Consider the following 21287-nt stretch of genomic DNA (forward strand, 5'->3'; position numbering starts at 1 on the left):
ATCCTCTGCGGGGACTCCTGGAGGAGATTATTCACCCTCCTCTTCAGCAATCTCATGGCTTTCCCTGGTTTTTGCTTTTAATTATCGATGGGAGAGTGGCGTGTCCTCTCCCCATGAATTTCCAAAGTGGTCTTTGGTCCTTAATTCAGCATTTCCCAAAAAGAGACATATTCTGCTCTTCTACTTGGTTTCAGCTCACCAAAATGGATATGTAAAAAAACCCCAAACCCCAGGGATTAGCAGTTCCACTTTTGGGTTTAGCAGTTCCACTTTTGGGTTTAGCAGTTCCACTTTTGGGTTTAGCAGTTCCACTTGCAGTGATCTCACCGAGGTTATTCAAGCCCCAGGATTGCAGGGATGGGAGCTAGGGGATGGGAATGACTCTGAAGACATGGGGCAATGGTGCTTGTCTGCAGCCACCACTGAACCTCAGCCTCCTGCCACCACATCATGATCCCCAAATTTTGAGTCATTGCTCGCATCACTCCACATTTTGGGTCATTTCTACGATCCTTTACGACACCTCAAACTTTTCCACCCTCCCTGTGTTCTTTGTGCCCTTCAGGTTCTTCTGCGCAGTTGTCACACTGCTCCTTAAGCAGTGGCTCGGCCAAGAGATATATATTTAGTCATTTTAATCTTTCCTCATAAATCAGTCTCCTGCTCCTCCTAACATGCAATCCTGCACCACCGCTGAAATCCCCTGATTGCTGGGGAAGATTTAGTACCATTTTCTGCTGCTGCAGGGCGAACAGCACAGAATGTTTGATCTCTCTAAGGGTAGCAGGAAGCGTTAGCATTTAATCCTTTGAAGCTTTTGCTGTTTCCTAAGCCTGCCTAATCATTTTTGTTTTAGGTTTAAAGAGCCTTTTGGTTGGAGATGAGGAGAGCATGACCAAGCCATTAAGAGAGCAGTGGCAGCTGCGCCAAGGAAGGAGGAAGAGGCTGGTAATCCTGGGCAGAGCAGGCCAGGAGCGTGTGGAGCTTCACCAGCAAGCAAGACTGGAGGGAGCAGGACTTGGGTGGTGAAGAGGAGGCACAGCCTTCTCCTTGGGACGTGGGCACTGTTCCTCTCGCTGCCGTAGGTCCCCACGTAGCCCCCGATGTTTCTCTTGCAGTGACGATGCAAGCTTGGGCAACACAGTGGAGCGAACTGGGGAGCCCAGCAACAGAATAAACCCTGTGTTATTTGTAACTCAGATCAGTGTTGTTACATCTGCATGGCCAAGGGAGGAAGGGGAAGGCTTCTTCTGCCAGCTCCACCACAGAAAAAACCGTTCATGAAACGCTGCCACTGCTCTTTGCTTTCTACCTCCCCATCCATCAATGGACCAGCGCTTGGGCTGTGGGGAGGAGATGGGAGGAACTGAATTAACAGACCATTGAAATAATGTCTGGGAGCAGAGACAGGTATGAATGAGTTAAGCACTCAAGCACTTTAAGCAGATGTGCTTTAAAACTTCCCAGACTCATTAGGTTGGGCAGCGAGGTGTGGAGAGCTGTTGCTTACCTCAAATAACACAGCAAGTACCTTTAGATTACAAAATGTAACAGGACAAGATAGCTTTGAAACAGGATAAATGTACTTGGGTGTCTGGGAAATGAGCAAGAGCAAGGGGTGAGATGAGATGACAAAGCCTGCAGACACCGAGATGGAGAAGGAGACCTGATGGGGTGGCTGGCAGAGCCAAAATGATACCATTCAGACGAGAATGGTCTCATTTTACATCTGAACCATTTCCAGTGTCATCAGTGACCGTATAAAGATGACAAATGGATGAATTATTTGATAGGAAAAAGAATGAAAGACAAAGGGTGAAATAATTCAGGGCATCTGCTGGGAACTAATCCTCCTCAAAGGAGAACAAAACCAACAACTCCTGGCTCTACACGGCTGGTTCTTGAGATTACAGACTGCAGCACTCAGGAAGAATTTTAAATATCCAGACACCTGCTGTGTGGCCCACCCAGGCACACTTGTATCAAAGGAAATCCTTGTGACAGAGAAATAACAAGGAAGATTTCCACCAACAACATTCACCCAGCAGGAAAAACTATCCTAGATTTCCCCTTTCCAGCAGGGAGAGAGTCCAACTGAAAATAAGAAAAATAGTGACAAATTGGTAGCAGGGATAAAAAACTTGGAGCGACCTTTTTTGCAGTAGAGGGAATGGGTTTGCTGTATGTCGGAGTACACGCAGTAACTCCACATTCCAGGGCAGCACACTGTGAGAGAAGAGAAGCCCTGTCCTTGTTTAAATTGATGGCCCCATCCCCATAGCCCTGAAACCCTGGGCCGTTTTAAATTCAAAGCGATCATGGTGTAATGGAAGGCTGCATTAAAATCTGAGCTCTGTGCACAAATGGAGAAAGCACCTGGAAACAAACACACACCCCCCGCCTCCCCCCCGAGGAAGCAAGTCCCGACCAGACTGAGGCCAAAAAACATTAATCCTCTGGAAAACAGTAAGAAACACCGAGTATCCAAGTCTGGTTTTACATGGGGCTTTTCGAAGGGGACAAGAAAACCAGAGGTGCGTTTACTGCAGAAGAGGGGCTTGCATCCTGCTCCAGGGATGCACTGTGACAAAGCTTCACAGCCATGGAAAACAGACAGTTCACCCCGCAAAAAGAATGGCCAGCAAAGGCTGCGGAGTGAAATGAAGTTTGATTGAGACATTTCAAAGTAGACCACTTAGTTGAAGAGCAAGAGCCAATGCCTACCCAATTCCCACGGGCGTGCATTCCTAACTCCCCCTTGGCCTCTCCTATTCAGTAGGAAGCAATCCAATCTGGTGGGTCACTTACAGTCCTGACACTCGCTGGCTCTCACTAAACAAAAGCATTTACAATGCAGGGGAGTTTTATTGAGAGGATTCCTAACTACAGCACGGTACCTGTTTGAGGCTCCACAGGGAATGAAGCCAAAGACCCAAACGTGATCAGAAGTAAGCGCCGAAACTTTGAAACTGCTAGCACTGGGAGCCAGCGCTCGACGCATCGCATCTGAAACAATCAGATAAATAGATCAGATCAAAAGGTATGTGGAAAAATACTACGACTGCCAGGCTTTTGAATTCAATAACCAATTCTGCTGAAAGCCTTCCAAGGAAATTTAGTAATGTCGTAAAAATAAAGTGTGCATTACAAAAAGATGCATTTGTTTTCTGCATAGTTTTGTCTTACCTCCTTGTATGGCCAGGTGACAAAAGCTGGCCATTCTACAAGTGATAGTTATTAGTTTTCATCTCTACCATTAATGCAACTTTCTTTTGTCAGAACTTCATTTACAGGAAATTCCTTCTGACATAAAACAGGGCCACACGTTCTCATGGTGAAAATTAACATGATAATCACGGCTTCTGAATTTGAATGTAACAGAGGAAACGGGAAGTAACGTAGGCTGATCTGATCGCATTTCCTGGTAAGGTGACTCAAAAGCAGAAAAAACCCACCATAAATCAACAACAGAATTCCCACTGGTGTCCCACATGCCTGAGACCGAAAGGCAGGAAAGCAGCTCAAAGACACAAATCTTCCCAGATCCTTCCCATTAAGACATTTAAAACCAAAGCTCTAGTTCAACATAACACCCCATTTATTTATCTACTCAAAGTATGAAAACAAAGGGGTTCCCACCTGGACGAACAGAAGTCCCGCCACCCCCACCTAGCAGGGAGTCTACAGGGTGGGTGCAAGATGAGAGGTGAAATCCCAGAGCCCGCTTCCGCACACAGGGCTCGCGGAGCTGAAGGCTCTGCTTGAGCAAGAGCCTCCAGCCAAGGCTCGAGGTGTGCAGAGGAGCAAGGAAGGAGCAGGGCCACTTCAAGACACCAGCGAGGCAAACATTCCTGTTACCTGCATTGCCGTAGGACAGAAAAATCCCAGTCGTGGATCAGGGCCAGGCCTTAGAAAAAGCTGATCCTTGGAACAAATCTTTACTCCTGCTAAACACAGGCATGCTTAACTTGATGCCTGTCGTGAATCCAGTGGCCTGAGGGATTTAACTGTGGATATCTGCAAGCACAGGCAGAAGTACGTGCAGAATTGTGGGCTACGAAAGTGGAAATTTCCAAGCACGGCTGTTTGCAACAAAAAGCTTTCGTTGTGACTGGTGCTGAGCTCCATACAAGTGTCTTGGTAAGCAAACTTATCAATAAGCTTTACATCCTCAGACATACTGGGCAACTAAAAACACTCCCTATTTGTCATGCAGCCACTGAACTGCAGGAAAGCAGCAGCTCTCCTCTAGAAGCGTATGTGACTTTACAAATACCATTTTTGCTCACTTGTGTGGGAAAAGAAAACAAGAGCATAGTTTTAATGTAACACCAAGGATCTATTTCTAAAGGGAACTAGAACCATGCTATTTATTTGGGGGGTTTAAATTTTGCCAGGCAAAGTGTTTTGAGTTACTCCAAGAGCAGGCCATTTTTATTTATGGAATTCCCTTAATCCATTATAAAAATCCTCTGAGCTAAACCAGCTTCCCGGTATCCAAATCTCTCAGATAACACAACTCACTCCCAAGATGCTTATTTACCAATCACCATTCCCCTAGGCCAAGCTTACCAGCCAGTATCTTTATCCCCAGGATAATGCTAAGTCCCCATCCGACAACCTTATTTCTCTTGGGGAATTACAAAGGGATGAATTTAGAAACACATTTTTTTTGTTTTCACAACTTGCTCAAAGCAACTTTATCTTCCCAAGTTGCTGAATGAACCAATTATCAAGAGAACGTCACAAAAATGAACAAAAATGTTCCATCACCAAGGGCCACGCAGCTTTGCAGTGACCAGAGGAAAGGCTGCTGGGAGAAAGGATGCTGATCCCAGATCCAGCCCTTGTTGCAAGAACTCTTGAGCAGGTACTCACGGCTGCCAGGGTCAGAACAGGAGTGGGGTATGAACGCCTCTGCAGTCGTCCTGCTTACAGTCACAGAGGACACGCAGGCTAAACTGCTAGTTCAGCGGCTGGATGCATGGAAGAATCTGGCTTCAATTTTTTTCTTTCTTTTTCTTCTGTTATTTCATTCCAGAAACAATGTATAGCAAAGAGCAAACTTGGCTGGGGATGATTATTTATTTTTTTGCTAGAAAAATAAGAAATTTAGTAGAACTCCTGCTAACTCATATCAGATGGTGAACAAGCAATTTAAGAGAGCTGGTGCAGATGGGAATTGCTGTCCATACACTGACTAGATTACTCAGGAAATCAACATCTATTGTGAAATACTCTTCAAATCAACCAGTATTGTCACCTAGTTATTCCAAGCATGATGTAACAGGTCTTTGACAGATGGCTTTAAAGAGGATCAACCCAAACATGCTTTTTATTTTACAAGACTTTTATTCGGTTTCACAGATTTGACTATTACAGCAGTGAAATTATTACAAGTGACTCATAACATCTAGTTCCAAATAAAAGTAAAAAACACAAAAATGATAAAGGAAAGTTAAATGAGATGTGATGTGTGGTAAATGTGTTTTAAGAGCACAGAAAAAGTACATAAAAATACATTAGGATCAAGAATTTTGCAGACAGGTTTTGATTTAGTTACAGTTTTGACACCACAGAATCACAGAATGGTTCAGGCTGGCAGGGACCTCTGGGGATCATCTGGTCCAAGCCCCCTGCTCAAGCAGGGCCACCCAGCGCCAGTTGCCCAGGACTGTGTCCAGGTGGCTTTTGAGTATTTCCAAGGATGGAGACTCCACAGCCTCCCTGGGCAGCCTGTGCCAGTGCTCGGTCACCCTCAGAGTAAAAAAGTGTTTTCTCATGTTCAGAGGGACCCTCCAGTGTTTCAGTTTGTGCCCATTGCCTCTGGTCCTGGCAGTGGGCACCACTGGAAAGAACCTGGCTCTGTTCTCTTTGCTCCCTCCCTTCAGGTATTTATATACATTAATAAGATGCCCCCTGAGCCGTCTCTTCTCCAGGCTAAACAGTCCCAGCTCTCTCAGCCTTTCCTCATAGAAGAGATGTTCCAGTCCCTTAACAATCTTCATGGCCTTTCGTTGGACTCTCTCCAGTATGTTCCTGTCTCTCTTGTACTGGGGAGCCCAGAACTGGACACAGCACTCCAGGTGTGGCCTCACCAGTTCTGAGTAGAGGATAAGGATCACCTCCCTCACCCTGCTAGCCATACTTTGTCTAATACAGGCCAGGATACCATCAGCCGCCTTTGCAGCAAGGACCCATTGCTGGCTCATGGTCAATTTGGTATCCACAGGACCCGCAGGTCCTCTTTTGCCAAGCTGCTTTCCAGCCAGGTGCCCCAGGATTTACTGGTGCAGGGGGTTGTTCCTTCCCAGGTGCAGGACTTTGCACTTCTGCTCGTTGAACTTCATTAGGTTCTTACCAGCCCACTTCTCCAGCCTGTCGAGGTCCCTCTGGACCACAGCAAGACCCTCTGGTCTATCAGCCAGCCCTCCTAGTTTTGTGTCATCAGCAAACTTGCTGAAGGTATACTCTGCCCCATCATCCAGATCATTAATGAAGACGTTAAACAAGACCAGACCCAATATTGACCCCAGGGGTACTCCGCTAGTTACTGGCCTCTAACTAGACTTCATGCCACTAATCACCACCTCTATGCCCAACCATTCAGCCAGTTTTCAGTCCACCTCCCTATCTGCTCATCCACCCCATACACCAACAGCTTGTCTATGATGCTGTCGAAGGAGATCATCAAAGGCCTTCCTGAAGTCCAGGTAGACAGTATCTGCTACTCTCCCCTCATTTACCAGGCAAGACATTTCATCGTCGAAGTTTAACAAGTTGGTCAAGCATGACTTCCCCTTGGTGAAGCCACGCTGGCTACTCCTGAAGAATTTTTTGTCGTTTGAGTGCCTGGAAATGGTTTCCAGGGTTAGCTGCTCCATCACCTTCCCGTTGAGGGAGGTGAGGCTGACAAGCCTATAGTTTCCTGGGTCCTCCTTCTTGCCGCTCCTGAAGACAGGAGTGACGTTTGCTTTACTCCAGTCTTTGGGCACTTCTCCCAGTCACCATGATTGCTCAAAGATTATCGAGAGTGGCCTTGGAATGACATCTGCCAGCTCCCTCAGCACTTGTGGGTGCATCCCTTCAAGGCCCATGGACTTATGTATGTCCAGTTTGCTTAAGTATTCCCAGACCTGATCCTCTTCCACCAAGGGTACATCTTCCGTGCTCCAGCCTTTCCCCCTGGTCTGTGGAACCTGGGATTCCCGAAGGCCAGTTTTGCTAGTAAAGACTGAGGCAAAGGCGACATTTGGTATTTCAGCCTTTTCCATGTCTTGTGTAACCAGGTCCCTTGTCTTGAGCAGTGGGCCCACATTTTCCCAGTCTTCCTTTTGTCACCTGTGTTCTTATAGAAGCCCTTCTTGTTGTCTTTGACATTCCTGGCTGAATTAAACTCCATTTGGGCTTTAGCTTTCCTAACATCAGCCCTGGATGCTCAGACAATGTTTCTGTAGTCCTCCCAGGTTACCCATCCTTGCTTCCACCCTCTGTATGCTTCCTTTTTGTGTTTGAGTTTGGCTAGGAGTTCTCTGTTCATCCACACAGGCCTCCTGGCGTGTTTGCCTGTCTTCCTGCTCACTGGAAAGTAACTCTCTTGAGCTTAGAGGACACGATTCTTGAATATTAACTGGCTTTCTCAGGCTGCTCTTCCCTCCAGGGTCTTATCCCACAGGACTCTTCCAAGCAGATCTTTGAAGAGGCCAAAGTCTGCTCTCCTGAAGTCCAGGGTTGTGAGCTTGCTTTTCACCCTCCTTCCTGCCCTCAGGACCTTGCATCTCACGGTCACTGCAGCCAAAGCTGCCTTTGATCTTCACATCCCCAATGAGCCCCTGCTTGCTGGTGAGTATAAGGTCTGGTAGAACACCTCTCTTTGTTGGCTCCTCTGCCACTTGGAGGAGGAAGTTATCATCGATCCATTCAAAGAACCTCTTGGATTGCTTATGCCCTGCTGTGTTGTCCCCTCCAGCAGATACCAGAGTGGCTGAAGTGCCCCACAAGGACCAGGGCCTACAAAGTCAAACCTGAGGCTGCTCCCATCTGTCTGTAGAGAGCCCAATCCTCTTGTTCTTCCTGGTCAGGTGGCCTATAGCAGACACTCACTACAATGTCACCTTTACCTGTCCTCTCTTTAATCCTGACCCATAAGCTCTCAGTCAGCTCTTCATCCATCCCCAGGCAGAGCTCCATGCACTCTGCCTGCTCTCTCACCTAAAGGGCAACTCCCCTTCCTCGTTCTCCCCTCCTGTCCTTCCTAAAGAGCCTAGAAAGCCTACCACCTAGAAAGCACAGTATATTGAGAACTGTTAGAAAGGTGATAAATCCAAGAGTATATAAAAGGCAAAAATGAAACAGAAAAACAAAAGAAGGATGTGTGTGTGTGAAGTCTATTTTATGGCAAACTTCCAGTCCTTTGGCCACTATAAAGCAAAGTCAGTGGATTTCATATAAATTCTCTGTATAAAGGAATGTCTATGAACTGTGTACAATATGGCCCAGAATAAACATCTCATTATCAGGCTGATAGAGCTCCTCACAGAGGAAAAGAAGGTGCTTAGGTCACGGTTTCATCTTCCCAATATAATACTGTCCGGAATTGGACTAGTGCCCCGAAATACCATTTTAGGAACGACACGAATTCCTTTAATGGAAAGGAAATGCAGTAACCCGCCGATGCTGCAGAAGCAGGGCGCTGGGCAACAGCCTCACTACTGCACACTTGCTTTAAAGTTCGTGTGGTTGACTGGCAGGGGGTGAGCCTCTGTGTTGAACACCCAGTCGTCCAGGGACAGCACGTCATCTTCACAGAACAGAAGATAGAGGTACCTGGAGCCATAAGGCAAGGGTGGGTGGGAAGAAGATGGACACAAAGAGAGATTAAAGGAAACTCAAGTGGGACTCCAAGCATGCACAAGCAAGCGCTGTCAGCAGGACTGTGATGGGGGCTGCCATTGGCCTCAGCTGCCACGGTTTATGGTGACACATTTCCCAACTCCCTGCCTCACTCTCCTGCTGGTAGCTACCACCCCTGGTGCAAAGGTGGCAAAACAGGATGGGCATCTGTGCTTAGCCACCCCACAAACATTAGCTCACGCTACCAGCAAAGGATCTGCACCAAAGGGCAGCAAATTTCGGCCATAGCCATGCCTCCTCTGTATGCAGGACATTAACCTGGCAGAGGTGACATCTGTCTCTTAAACCATTGGAGCTAAATTCAAGGGAGGTCAGCAGTCAGAGCCTCCCACTTAGGGCAGCTCTAAATCACAGGAAGAGTCCTTTAAATCCAGCACATGAGCAGAAACCTCGCGAGTGCCAATGACAGCAGTGGTTCTACGGGAGGAAACTACGAAACCTTTGCAGCAGCCATAGCCTTGCCCAGTTTTCCCCACAGAGAATAAGACTTCCCCCTTATTATTAGAGACTTATTAGACAGACAAGAGTGTTGATGCTGCAGGAATGATGCTACTTTGAAAGGCCTCTGTGATACTAGACTTACTTCAGAGTCTCTGCGAGGAAAAAACTCTGTTGCATGTTGTCGTGGGTTGGGGCTGTGGTGTAAACATCTCGGATGCCAGAAAAACCAGCTTCTACTCTACAATGTTTTTCTAGGGCCTGAGAAAGGAAAAAAAAATCTCAGTGACACACAATAGCATGGAGTAACTCATTAATCATCACCAGTTGCATTACAAGTCAGCTTTACAAATCAAATTCCAGGTTTATAGTAGCCTCTGTCTCTCACTGAAGAGCGTGGTGATTACTCCAGACTCTGGGAATAAAGCTAGTTCTAATGAAATAGCAAGAGAAAAATAAACCGCCTAAGTTAGTTGATTGATTGACCTTGACGTTACACAAATAGCAAAAACAGATCTCAGGTGGCAACTCCAGCTGTTGGCGGAGCCTCTTTTCCATGGCAGTAGACAAATGACAGTTCTGCCACTGAAACGCAGCCCCTGCTAGGATGTGCGGCAGCAGCCAACGGGCTATTGCATGAGCTAGAAAGAGGTGAGGGACTTTCTGGCTGGGAGGTCTTTGTGGGAAGAAGACAAGACAAGACAAAGGGCAAAGGCAGGTTTGCTGATTTTCCCTGGCCAACTACCAACCAGTGGTTCTGAGCAGTCCCGATATTTCAAATAGAAAGCTGACTCCTTTTTGCAGAGGGCTGTTACATTAATAGCAAGTTTCACTGTCTGCAGCACTCCTCTCCATAAACCTTCTCTGTTTTGATTGACTGATTGATTTTAGTGTAGCTCAAAAGGGAGATGAATACATTCACAATGATCAACAGAGATGCCACAGTAAATTGAGCTATTTTGTGTATTCCTGCCCCATTGCTGATGTGTCTTAGTATCTAACAGAATTGAAATAATTTCTGCTCTTTTTATTGACCAAAGGAAAGATTTTTGTAAGAATCCAGCAGCCTGTAAGAGTTATGAGTGCGAATTTTCCAACCATACCTTCACAACCTCCCAGCCCCAGTGCCTGTACTTGGGATCATGTGTCAGCCGCCACATGTACATATAGCTTTCTACGACTTCTGGACGTAGGATGTAGTAGCGCTCGCTGAGTCTGGTTGCCATGGCTTCAGTTCCAGCATCAAAGCGAAAGGCTTCAGGGCCAAGTTTGGTATCTACACAAAATCACACATATGCAATGATCAGTTTGAGGAGAAAGCAAGTAAACAAACTGTCTGGGTGCTTTTACGCTGCTCAGGCTGCCAACATTTCATTAAGGCTTGCGTGAGGTGAGAGGAGCAGAGCAGTCATGCTTGTGTATCAGATCAACCTCACAGCTGATGTCAAAATAGGGGCAACTCCACAGAGTGCATGAGCTGTGGCCACTGCTACTCTGGGTGTTGCTCATTCTGTGGTATGTCTGGGTACTATCTACGTGAGGATAAAGTGCTTCTGAGGGTGGATACAACTGACAAAACACAGATTTGGACCAGATTTGAGGGTGGAGAGGGCAGGTACAAATCTCTCCCATGTCCCAGCACTTTTGCTGGGCTGGTATTTGCTCCAAGGAATTGCACTGCCCCTGATCCTGAGAGCAGAGTTTGTCATTGAAGACAAACTCAGAACCCAGATGAGAAAGAACAGAGGCAGATCCTGTCATAAAGCCTCAGAGAGAAAACACCTTCAAAGGAAAATCTAGCCATGCAGCTGACTCTGCCATCACAGAGATATTGATACACCCCTCTCAGGCAAGGGGTTTGTTTCACAATTATCGGTCCACCAGACTGAGCCGTTTTGCCTGCACTGTGGCAGGGAGGCTGTAAGAAGTGGTACCTGGGACCTGCAATCATTTCTTCTGCCTTTCCTTCTGGTCCACTAGCAGCCTCTTTGGAAAGAAGACATCGGGAGGATGGGGAAGGCTTAATTGATTCCACTGGTATTTTATAAATAAAACATTAAGAGTACCTTGGTCTTTTTGAGTGTCTCTTACATGAGAATCTCAATCTCTTGCAAGCATTAGCTAGCATTCAGATCCCTACTTTCAACACCAACCCTCTCCCTATTCGAAAAACAGGGAAACTGAGCACAGAGGTTCCTTATGATCTTGCCACAAGGTTTCTCTTGCTGCACCCACGTCCCTACCACAAGGCTGTGTTTCAGGGAGTCATTTCTCTAAATATTTTGCACACCTTCCCAGGCCCCTCCTGTCTGCATCGGGATCTAACAGTGTTTGCCAGTTGGACTATTTGCTGAGAGCCATGGTGATATGCACAGACATTCTCTGCAAAACAATGAGCTTGCTGAAATGACAGCACTGTAACCAGTGTGGGCAGGCTTGCTACTGTCCTTTCTACGCTGATGGATATTGCTGAAGGTGAAAATTGGCTCCAGGCACTCACAACCAGAGAGTTATTAGTTCAGGTGGCTTGTTTTAGTTCTGTAAGTGCTGGGGGGAAAAAAAAGAGTTATTTGCAAACATCATTTCAGGTTAGCTTGAAGTTTATTGGGTAAACATGCTGGACACTGGCTGTCAACATGGGCTTGCTGATGTGGCAAAGGTGTGAAACAATCTTTGGGAACAGTTAGTGCAGACAGACCTGTGCTTGACAAGGTCCCGGAAAGCAGATTGCTGCTTCGCTGCCTGCAGTCTCAGAAGAGCTACAGAGATGCCTACAAAGAAAGGAGCGGTGTCCAAAGCAAGCCTATCTTGCTGAAAGCCCTGCAGGCAGATAACTAACCCAGTCTCTCATTTATCACCAGTCACTGCTCTCCCAAAGCACTGACTGATAAGCACACTGGGTGGTGAAACAAATTTTACTGGAATTGTGACATAGAAAGACTTAGCCAGCCTCTGCTTAGACAACACGAGCCTTAGGAGAGGCTGAGTAACTTCATTTTTTTGGTTCCTACCAGCAGCTGCAGGCATCCAACACTCTCCTGTTAGGCTTCTCAGCTGCTCAGCTCCACATAGTGGGACACCCTTCAATTAATCTCTGTTAATCTCCCTTTCTTGTCTGCAAAGGGATGTGAAAGGACTGACTCAAACTATAGTCTTGTTGGGAGAAGGCTAGTTCTGTGACTGGGAGGCAGGACTAACATTCAGCTCTGAGTTCATTTCCCAACCCTGCCACAAGAGCTCACATCTGCCTGTCCCTCTGCTCCAGCTGTCTGCTATGTAAAACATATTGCTTTCTCTTCTAGATAAACCAGAAAAGACAAGTAAAAATCATACACAGGGATGCAGATGCTGCTGAAGCACAAAATACCCTACTGCAGACCTCTGCCACACAAAAGCTGAGACTCCTAAAGCTGGAGGCTATCCCCTACTAGCATTTTCTAGGCAGCCCACAGATTTACCTGAGCGTGCATAAGACTCGTGACACGTGTTTGTTATCTCTGCAGCGAGATCCATGTAATGTTGCTTCCTCTCTTCTCGAGCATGTTCAGCTCCAAGTGCTATCATGCCCCCAGAGAAGCAAGCCAAGTGGCCCATTTTGTGATCCAAGATGCCACCCCTCCATTCAGCAATGTAGGTCAATCCTCCAGCAGACTTTTTGACCAAATGCTTTTCTATTGCCTAAAGGGATGAAAGTCAGGATTTCAAGATACTTAGTGGACAGTAAATATAACTTACTTACAAAGTATTTCAAGATACTTGGTGGACAGGACTGAATACCAAGGAAACCCAAAGATCTAAGACATTTTGGCCTGAAACATTCTGATGAACAATGTCCCACACAAAAAAATGCAAAGCAGCAACCTGCTCCTTACCTCTAGTGCATCATCGTACATCTTTTTAGCTTCAGAGTCCTTCTTGTCTGACATCAGCCAAGATTTGATGAGATATTCATAAAAGCTGTCCCCAAGCCCCCCAATGGAGACGTGGTCTGTAGTGGGAAAGCCAGAAAAGAACTTCAGGTTCACGATATACAATGAGCAGTTCCTTTACAAAGAGCAAACAACCACGTCCTATTTAATGCCCTTATTCTCTCCTTCCTCTTTCCAGTTTCCTGGGGAGAGACCTTGCAGCATTTCTTTTTCAAAAAGGAAGAAAGGTGGAAAGTGCAATCAGAAGAAAAATGTTCTGTCATTTTACAAAGCATTAGTATCCCTTACCAAAACTATTCAGAAGTCTTATTTTGCAACAGTTACTTACACTGCAACTTGAAGATGCTTCCTGTTTATGAAGCTATCATCATAAATCCCAGCCTCATAAACCAAAAGTAATGGCAGGGATCGATAGATCTTTACCTATATGAAGCCACTGGGTGCTGCCTCCCTGCCTCAGGAAAGGGAGAACGCACGATGGATCACACCGAGCTGCCAGCAAGGGGCGGCTGTAGGGACCACTCGATCGTGTCATTTGTATTCCTGGCTCATGGTGGGACTCTGTGCCCCGAGGAGGGCTGGGCTTGTTGGCGTACTAAAATGATAAAGTCAGGTACAAAGATGTGCACCGAGTATTTTCTTCTGCAGAAATCGGATTTTCGAGGCTATCTGTTCAGAGTACACAATGCTATGACCTTACAGGAGGATGCTGAAGAATTGCACTGTGAAATGGGCCTGACAGCTGCAGGTTTCTGCCTGGGGGGAACTGCTGGATGAATTTATATCTTTAAACTGTACCACAGAGGAAAAAGCAGCATTCATTCTTTCAAGCAGCCAAGTACTCCCCTTTTCAGAAGAGCAAGACAAATTACCCACCATGGAATGAACCATCCCGGTTAATTAACAGTGTCCACCTCTGTGTCTGCACGCATCCTCATTTTAAATGTAAGAAGATGCAGCAGAGTTTTTGGAGCTGGCTGTTGAGATTTTTATTTTCCCTTTCACTGTACATATATAAAGTCCCGAGGCTTATTCTAAATGCTAAATCCTACCAACAGATCAACAGCCATGCATTTTCCTGACCTGAAGAGCAAATACCCCTGACACAGTGTGTCCAATGATCCGCGGAATAATCCATAGCAAAACAATGAGATTAGACACATGAATTCAGGAAAAAAAAAGAGGACAGACTATTTGCAAACACCGGCTGCACAGCCTGTCTTTAAAGAGAAGCTCTGTGATCCTAAGAGTGTCATTCATAAAATCACCAAAGCAGGAGCTCTGGTACATAATTGCTTTCCATATGGCATCAGCTTTGCCAGCATTTGCCTCCTAGGCACTTTGCATAAACAAATCCCTTATTTCAGCAGGGGACCGTGCTTTAATTTTCTAAAGGTAACAACTGCACTCAGAAGAGGTACACTATTGCCTCTTCATTTAGAAGATCTGCTCATTCAGCCAGGTCAAAGATACACCTTTTAAGAAAATCACAGCAATTCCAAGAAAAACAGCTTCCCGCAAAGAGCTTTAATGACAACAGAGAAAATGAGAGCCTGGCACCTACAGGGAACATCTCTGTGGCAGGCTGCAGCTGCCTCCCTACTTTGGTCCTAATCTATTTCTCACCAGCAGCACTGGAGATGCAGAAGAGGCTGATCACTCCTTTTCCATCACTGGAATACGGATTCAGACCACAAGGTCACATTATGAGCAACCGCCGCAAACAGCCTGTGCCATGAGTTGCCCTCATGACGTGAAAGTCTAGGAGAGAGGTTCTCTCTAGTCCTTTGGCATAAATCAGCCTATCCCAGAACAAGTAATCAGAGGCTACTTTTAATAAGCTCTGAGAACCAGCAACGCACTATGTCAGCAAGGGGTGGGAGCAGGTCAGTAGAAAGAAGTAAAATCTGCAGACATAAATAGAATTAAATTAGTGGCAGAAGAGATGAATACTGAGTATCAAGCTGAGTATTTTAACCATCTGAACGAAGGGCACAGCTCTTCAGTTTCCCAAAGATTCTGTAACGATCAGTTATGGCAACAGACAGGCACTTCTTCTCCTCTCAGCACCAATGAATAGGCAGAACTAATGCTTGTGTCTGGTAAAATGTGCAGCATGGTTGCCAGTTGGGAATAACCTAAAGAAAATGGCATCTCCGGGGTGCGGTAGGGGATGGGAGATTAGCTTTTCAAGTGGAACGTACTGCAACAACTCTGCAGAGACAAATGCGGAGGGGAAGCTCAACTGCTTACAAAGGGCTTGGATAACTTTGAAGATCAGTTAATGGAACAAACACAGAAGCCTATTTTCTTTCCTCATGGCACTAAAGGACAGCTCTGGTTTAATGGGACAACTGCAACCATCCAAGATGTTTTGTTGGGATACCTCTCAAGCCAAGCCCTGTCAATTACCATTAGAAGTGCTGATATGGCAGTTAAAGGTCAGAGATTGCTCACAGCTAGAGCTCTCTCGCTTTCTCAGATGATGGCAGCCATGCAACTGCCTGTCAGTTACAATCAAAGCTATTAACACAGTAGTTAGAAAGCTTTGGAGTGATCTAGCAGAGCAAACAGTGCAATGAGACATGGGGACACCAGGTAATGCAGTGACTCAAAGGAAACTGCTTAAACAATGTAAGTGTAAGCCACTGACAGGTTAAAAACAGCTTCTGCAAAGAGAGAGACTTCTTTCCTTTGACACAGCAACCCTCCCTTGCCAAAAAAAGCAAATCCTTAACAGAGCAGAAAGTTGAGGGCAGAAATCTGGGGCGCAGCAGCAGAAGTAGCCTCTCACGTTCCTACCAGAGGGCAAGCTTCCGCCCTTTGGTGGCACAAAATGGGGGTACAGGCTCTCCTCTGGGTAAGGAAGGGGCCGTGTGCGTAAAGCAGGAGTAAATAACCCTTCCCTGAGTACACTGCTTCTAATATTTCCTTGCTCTTTTCAAGTCCTCTCCTGGTTATTGCTCCTCTTTCATATCAGAGCACTATCTACTTAATGCCCGTGTCTTCAGTGCTGCCTTCCCAACAAGAGAAAAGAATACATACTTGTTTCACTCTTCTTGCAAAAAATTGCACTACGCAGAGGTACCATGGTAACAGGTACACGAATGCATGCAACAGAACGCGTCCCTACATCCTAGGGGGATCTGAGACCCTATAAGCCCTCTGCCTCTCCAGGTGGTTCCTTACTTGCTGCAGCACACTTGGGAATTAAATCTCATAGCGCTTCTGCTCACAGCCTTCATGTGCAACTCGCAGGTAGGTCTGTGGGCTATGTGATGACTGCAGGATGAGGTCTTAAAGAGATGTGCTGATTTCTAATATCGGTGTGATGAACCATGTACCATTATCTTCCCCTGTGCAAGAGAGGCCCTAATTCTCTCTGGAGGTGAGACACTCAGCTGGAAACAAGGCTGATGGAATAAGCGTACAATTACTATATTGCATCTTACAAATCAGCTTGCATTATCTAATCACATGTATAACAGGCTGCCTGACAAGACATTTTCTTGGCTTGCTGCTCTGACAGTTGCTATTGCTTCCTAAAGAATAATAGAAAGGCTGAAATGCTCCAGGCAGGACTCTGAACGCAGATGGATACCTACGCTGCACCCAGTTCCCTGTCACCGGGCTGAGAAAGTTGGGATAAAGGCCCTGTGGCTTCTCAACTCTGTTCAGGACTTTGCGGATGTTCATCACCTAGGAGAGATGAGAGACAAGAACTATGTTACTTCTCTGCTGAAAAAGCCAACGGTTTTGCACTGTCACTAAGAACTCTGTAATTCATCAGTGCTGATCCCTGGCTGAACAAGCACAGCAGCCTGTAACGTTGTGAATCATCATGCAAGCAGAATGCAATGACACGGCTCTCTGGTGAGAGGTCTCTGATGGAGAAACTTTCGGGCTGGACTCCTCAACACGATCTTTATCCAGCTCTCTGGGATTTCAGCAATGATTCTAAAAACTCTGCAAGGCCTCAGTTCAGCAAGCAGTGGTAGCAGTTCGCTCATAGTGGTCCAGAAGCAATTCCGAGGATTTGGGATCTGGGTGGAAATGCATGAGATGCGGAGGGTAATTTTTTCCATGATCCAACGGGAAAGGAGTGGCAGGGATGAGTGACTCACACAGTACTTAAATTCATCATGTGGTCTCTTAACATGATGAATTGGGGCCTTTAATTTCAACAACAGACAGCTCCTTTAATATGCTAGAACAGCCGTACTTATTCCTTAAAACCTCCCTTGGTTTCACCCCCATTAAATCCAATAGGCCTTTCCCATAAGGGACAAAGTTAAATGGTATGCAGCATAAATATTCTATTATAACCTCCAGAGCAGCTAATACACTCTAAACCTTTTATAAAATTAGACAATTTGCACGCCAAAAGCTGGCTACAGACTTAAGTTGGTGCTTCCAAGTAAGTCGTCAGGCTGCATAATATTTACTGAAGTTTAGTAGCATGGCATATTAATGACATGTTTGAATAAAAGACACAGATGGACTTTATTCTTGCTAAAATCACACAAGTCCCAAGCTGCAAGTTAATGAGTTGATCTGTTCCTCTGAAGTAATTTCCCACAGGATGGGCTGTTTGAGCCCACATCATCCTACATTTTTTCTCTCAGAGGGTGTTAGGATGAATGCGATACATATTCTGTGGCACGCATCAGGCATGCTCAGCTCAGGAGAGTCCATCAGAAAGGGTCTGCCCTTATCCCTCTGTGGGCTGAGGAGGCAGAGAGGAAAACATGTTAGGCTGCGGACAGAGGCTTGACCCTGGCTCATGCCACAGTTTAAACCTGGAATATGGATGCAATTCTAGTTTTCAACAGTGCATCTTCTTGCCCTTGTGTTCTCAGTGCTCATTTCTCCCCGCCTCAGCCCCTTCACCTCCTTCGCACACATTTTCTTTCCATACCACTGCTCCCTTTACCTGTCTTTTCTCAGCTCCCCCCTTCCTCTTTTGAGGAATGACAATGTTGTCATTATCACTGTCCTCAGAAATCTTTAGCTTGTCTCCTTTGTTTCAAATCACCAGTCTTTCTTTATCTTCCTGGGTGTCTAGTTTTACTTCACCCTCTGCTTTTCTCTCCTGCTCACTCCTCTGCAACATTCCTCTTGCTCATCCCACCCTTATTGCTTTCCATACACTCCATCCTATTCTCCATTTTGCTTTCCTAGCCTCTTTCTTCTCTTTTGTCCTGTCTCTTCTTCAAATTCTCTTCTTGTTTCAGAACCGACAGGCCTGCGCTGGACATATCCTGGAAAAGTACCATTTTGAGCTTTTTATTGGCAATCCTAGAACCATTGTCTGTTTTCACCCCACTGTGGGACTCTGGACAGGCCCCATTTCCTTTGGGCTCGTGGGGGCAGTTTAGATTCTAACTGGAATAATTTGTCTCCCTCAAAGCTGGTTCCTCAGGGACACGCAGCGAAAGCTAATGACTTGCTGGTATCCGACAGCATATTTATTAAGTTGCTCTCACATGCACTACAAGATCACTTGTGGAAAAAAAAGCTCAAGGTAATGTATAATATTAATAGATTTTCAGTTACAAGTTACACAAAAGGAATCCAATATGTCAACTGTCAGGCCTTTCCTACACAAGAAACCTCAGCAGAAATCTTGCTGGCTGGAGCTTAACATTTAATGCCTGTTTAGAGTAGAAAGGTCTGCAAGTACAAGGCACTACTATTAGAATATCAGAATTAACAATTATCTTTGCAGTCTGCATCCAACAGATGGTTTAATTCTGGCCGTGTCCTTGTCTGAGGAAGTTTTTGCTACAACTTCACACGACTGAGGCATTGGGAAAGACATCCCCATCTCCCCTGTGGCTGCAAGTGATGGAGAAGCAGGTGAAGGGGCTACAGCAAGTGTAAATGGCGAAAGAAAACACTGGGGCAGCTGCCTTCCAAGGCCTACTGGTGTGACAGGAGCTCCAACAGCAGCTCGCACTGACCTTTGCAGTGAGCTGGTGCATAGGATGCTCTGAGGCCTGGTGACCTCTGCAGACTGCAAGGCACAGGTTTCTGAACCCGTGTCCCACTCTGGAAGGTTCCTCCTCTGCTGAGTTGTACTGGTATCGGGGAGAAGGAACACTTCGCTGCCATGTCGTCTGCTGCAGGCAGACCACAGTGCTCCTCTGTGCTCCAGCACCGAGCCCAGGAGTATGAAGAGACCAATTCACTAAAGACCAAGTTAGGAAGTACTTGCCTTTTCTGCAAACACCGGGTTGCCAGAGAGCTCCGAGAGGTGCAGGAATTCTAAGTGCAAGGTACCAAATTCTGCTAAGATGCTGCTTCCGGCAGATGCCCAACCCCAACTCCAGCTCATGCCGCTGCAAGGAGAGAAAAGGGAGCTTTCATTGCCAGGGAAACACAGCCAAAGCCTGAGGTCCCCCCACTGCCCCAGTGCAGATGCTGCCTTTGCTACGTGCATGCTGTGCACACCAGGTCTCAATAGGGGCCAGGTAAAGGACATACATAGATTTTTAGGACTGTCACACAGAACAGTTCTAGTGGGATGGAGCAGTAGTTTTACAGAGGATTGTTTAGGTTAGGGCAAACACACAGACTGCACATATCGGGAAACCGCATTTTTTGTGGGAGAGTAATCCCTCCCAAACAGATCACCTTAAAGTAAACTTTGGAAGAACACTGACAACCTGCCCTACACAAGACACTTTGGGATAAAATGTGTCTGTAAGTAGCCTGGGTTGAACTCTAACATCTCAGATGTCCCAAGAGTCCAACAAGGCTGCTATTTTATGGAGAATCCAGACTGTCCCTAAGCACCTTGTTTCAACAAGGTCTCACAATCTTTATGTGTACACAACACTGACATTCCCAGCGTATGCTTGCTTGCAGGGGGATAAAGCATACCGCAACGTCAGCTCTAGGGGAAAGATGCCACTGGGTAAACCTGACTGTAATGAAAAGCCATGGGGAATCTTAACATCTGCACAGGACAAATCTGACTCTGAAAACACCTCACTGGTGCTCATCTCATGTGCCTTGCAAGAACAGGAGGGCCAGCATAAAACTACAGAAGGTGGCAAACACTGTCGGAAGAAGCCTGTTACACAAAGTGCCTCCACCCTTACTTTTGATGTATCGGGATCCCTTCTCAGCTTCTGCTTGTCTTCCCTCAATCTGTCAAATCCATGCAAAGAGAGAAACCAGCACTGAAGCAAAGCAAGGAGGTGATTCTGGAGATGAGGAGGGCATCACTTCTCCCTTAAATCTCAAAGAAAACTAAGCAAGGACACGGGAGGGCAGAGGCTCTTCCAAGCACTAACAGCCTCACCCCCAGATTTGCTTTTACATTCAACCGCTTCCTTCTTGTATCCCACTGCTACAGATTACAGCTCCGCGCCTCTCTGAAATCTTCACAGACATGAAAATGTCCTATATCCTTAAGCCTTGGTCCCAAAACAGCCTCTGCAGGTTCTGGCCCAGGGAAGCTTGGCTGAGCTATCTCAGAAGTGACACGGCTTTGATTTTCACGGCTCCCTGCGAGCGCTGTTTGCTGTTGATACGGATGAGGTAACAGGTTTCCAGTGATGGGGGGATGAGGGTAACACTAGATGGCGCGTGAAAGCTTGGCTATTAGAAGAAAAGGGTTTCTGTTGTTTACAGAAGGCTAAAACTAATGATCTTTCTGAGGGGAGGGGGAAAAAAAAAAGTTTCCCCTCCATGTGATAAACGGAAAACCATTTCAGGTCCAGAGCTGTTTGTTTCGCCTCCAGATAAAAAGAGCCATTAGATAAGCAACATGTTCACGCTGCTTCAAATTCCTCAGTCACTGCCAAACGTCAGCCTTCCCTGCAAACTGTCAGGAGGCTGCATCACCAGCTTTTCATTTGAAAACACTGTACACAGCCAGAACGGGTACCCCAAGAAGATCGAGTGTTTATGGCAGAAATCTCCCACTGCAGGCAGAAAGGTCCTCCGGTCTGGCCAGGTTAATGTTGGTATTAATATTGCATTGGACATATCTGCTGG

General features: G+C 46.2%; 1 protein-coding gene across 1 annotated transcript in view; it reads right to left on the bottom strand.

Moving 5' to 3' along the window:
• Nucleotides 1-8383: 8383 nt before the first annotated feature.
• The window catches only part of MAN1C1 (mannosidase, alpha, class 1C, member 1), a 42338-nt gene continuing 29434 nt past the window's right edge, over nt 8384-21287 (bottom strand). The window contains exons 5-11 of the mRNA XM_009701575.1: nt 19498-19621; nt 16886-16979; nt 13224-13339; nt 12810-13029; nt 10455-10627; nt 9497-9612; nt 8384-8826 (exon numbers count right to left, since the gene is read on the bottom strand). Coding sequence (XP_009699877.1) covers nt 8709-8826; nt 9497-9612; nt 10455-10627; nt 12810-13029; nt 13224-13339; nt 16886-16979; nt 19498-19621 — 961 coding nt within the window. The 3' untranslated portion in view covers nt 8384-8708. The remainder of the gene's footprint in view (nt 8827-9496; nt 9613-10454; nt 10628-12809; nt 13030-13223; nt 13340-16885; nt 16980-19497; nt 19622-21287) is intronic.

This window comes from Cariama cristata, unplaced genomic scaffold, assembly GCF_000690535.1.
Source record: "Cariama cristata isolate BGI_N322 unplaced genomic scaffold, ASM69053v1 scaffold8026, whole genome shotgun sequence".
Taxonomy (NCBI): Eukaryota; Metazoa; Chordata; class Aves; order Cariamiformes; family Cariamidae; genus Cariama; species Cariama cristata.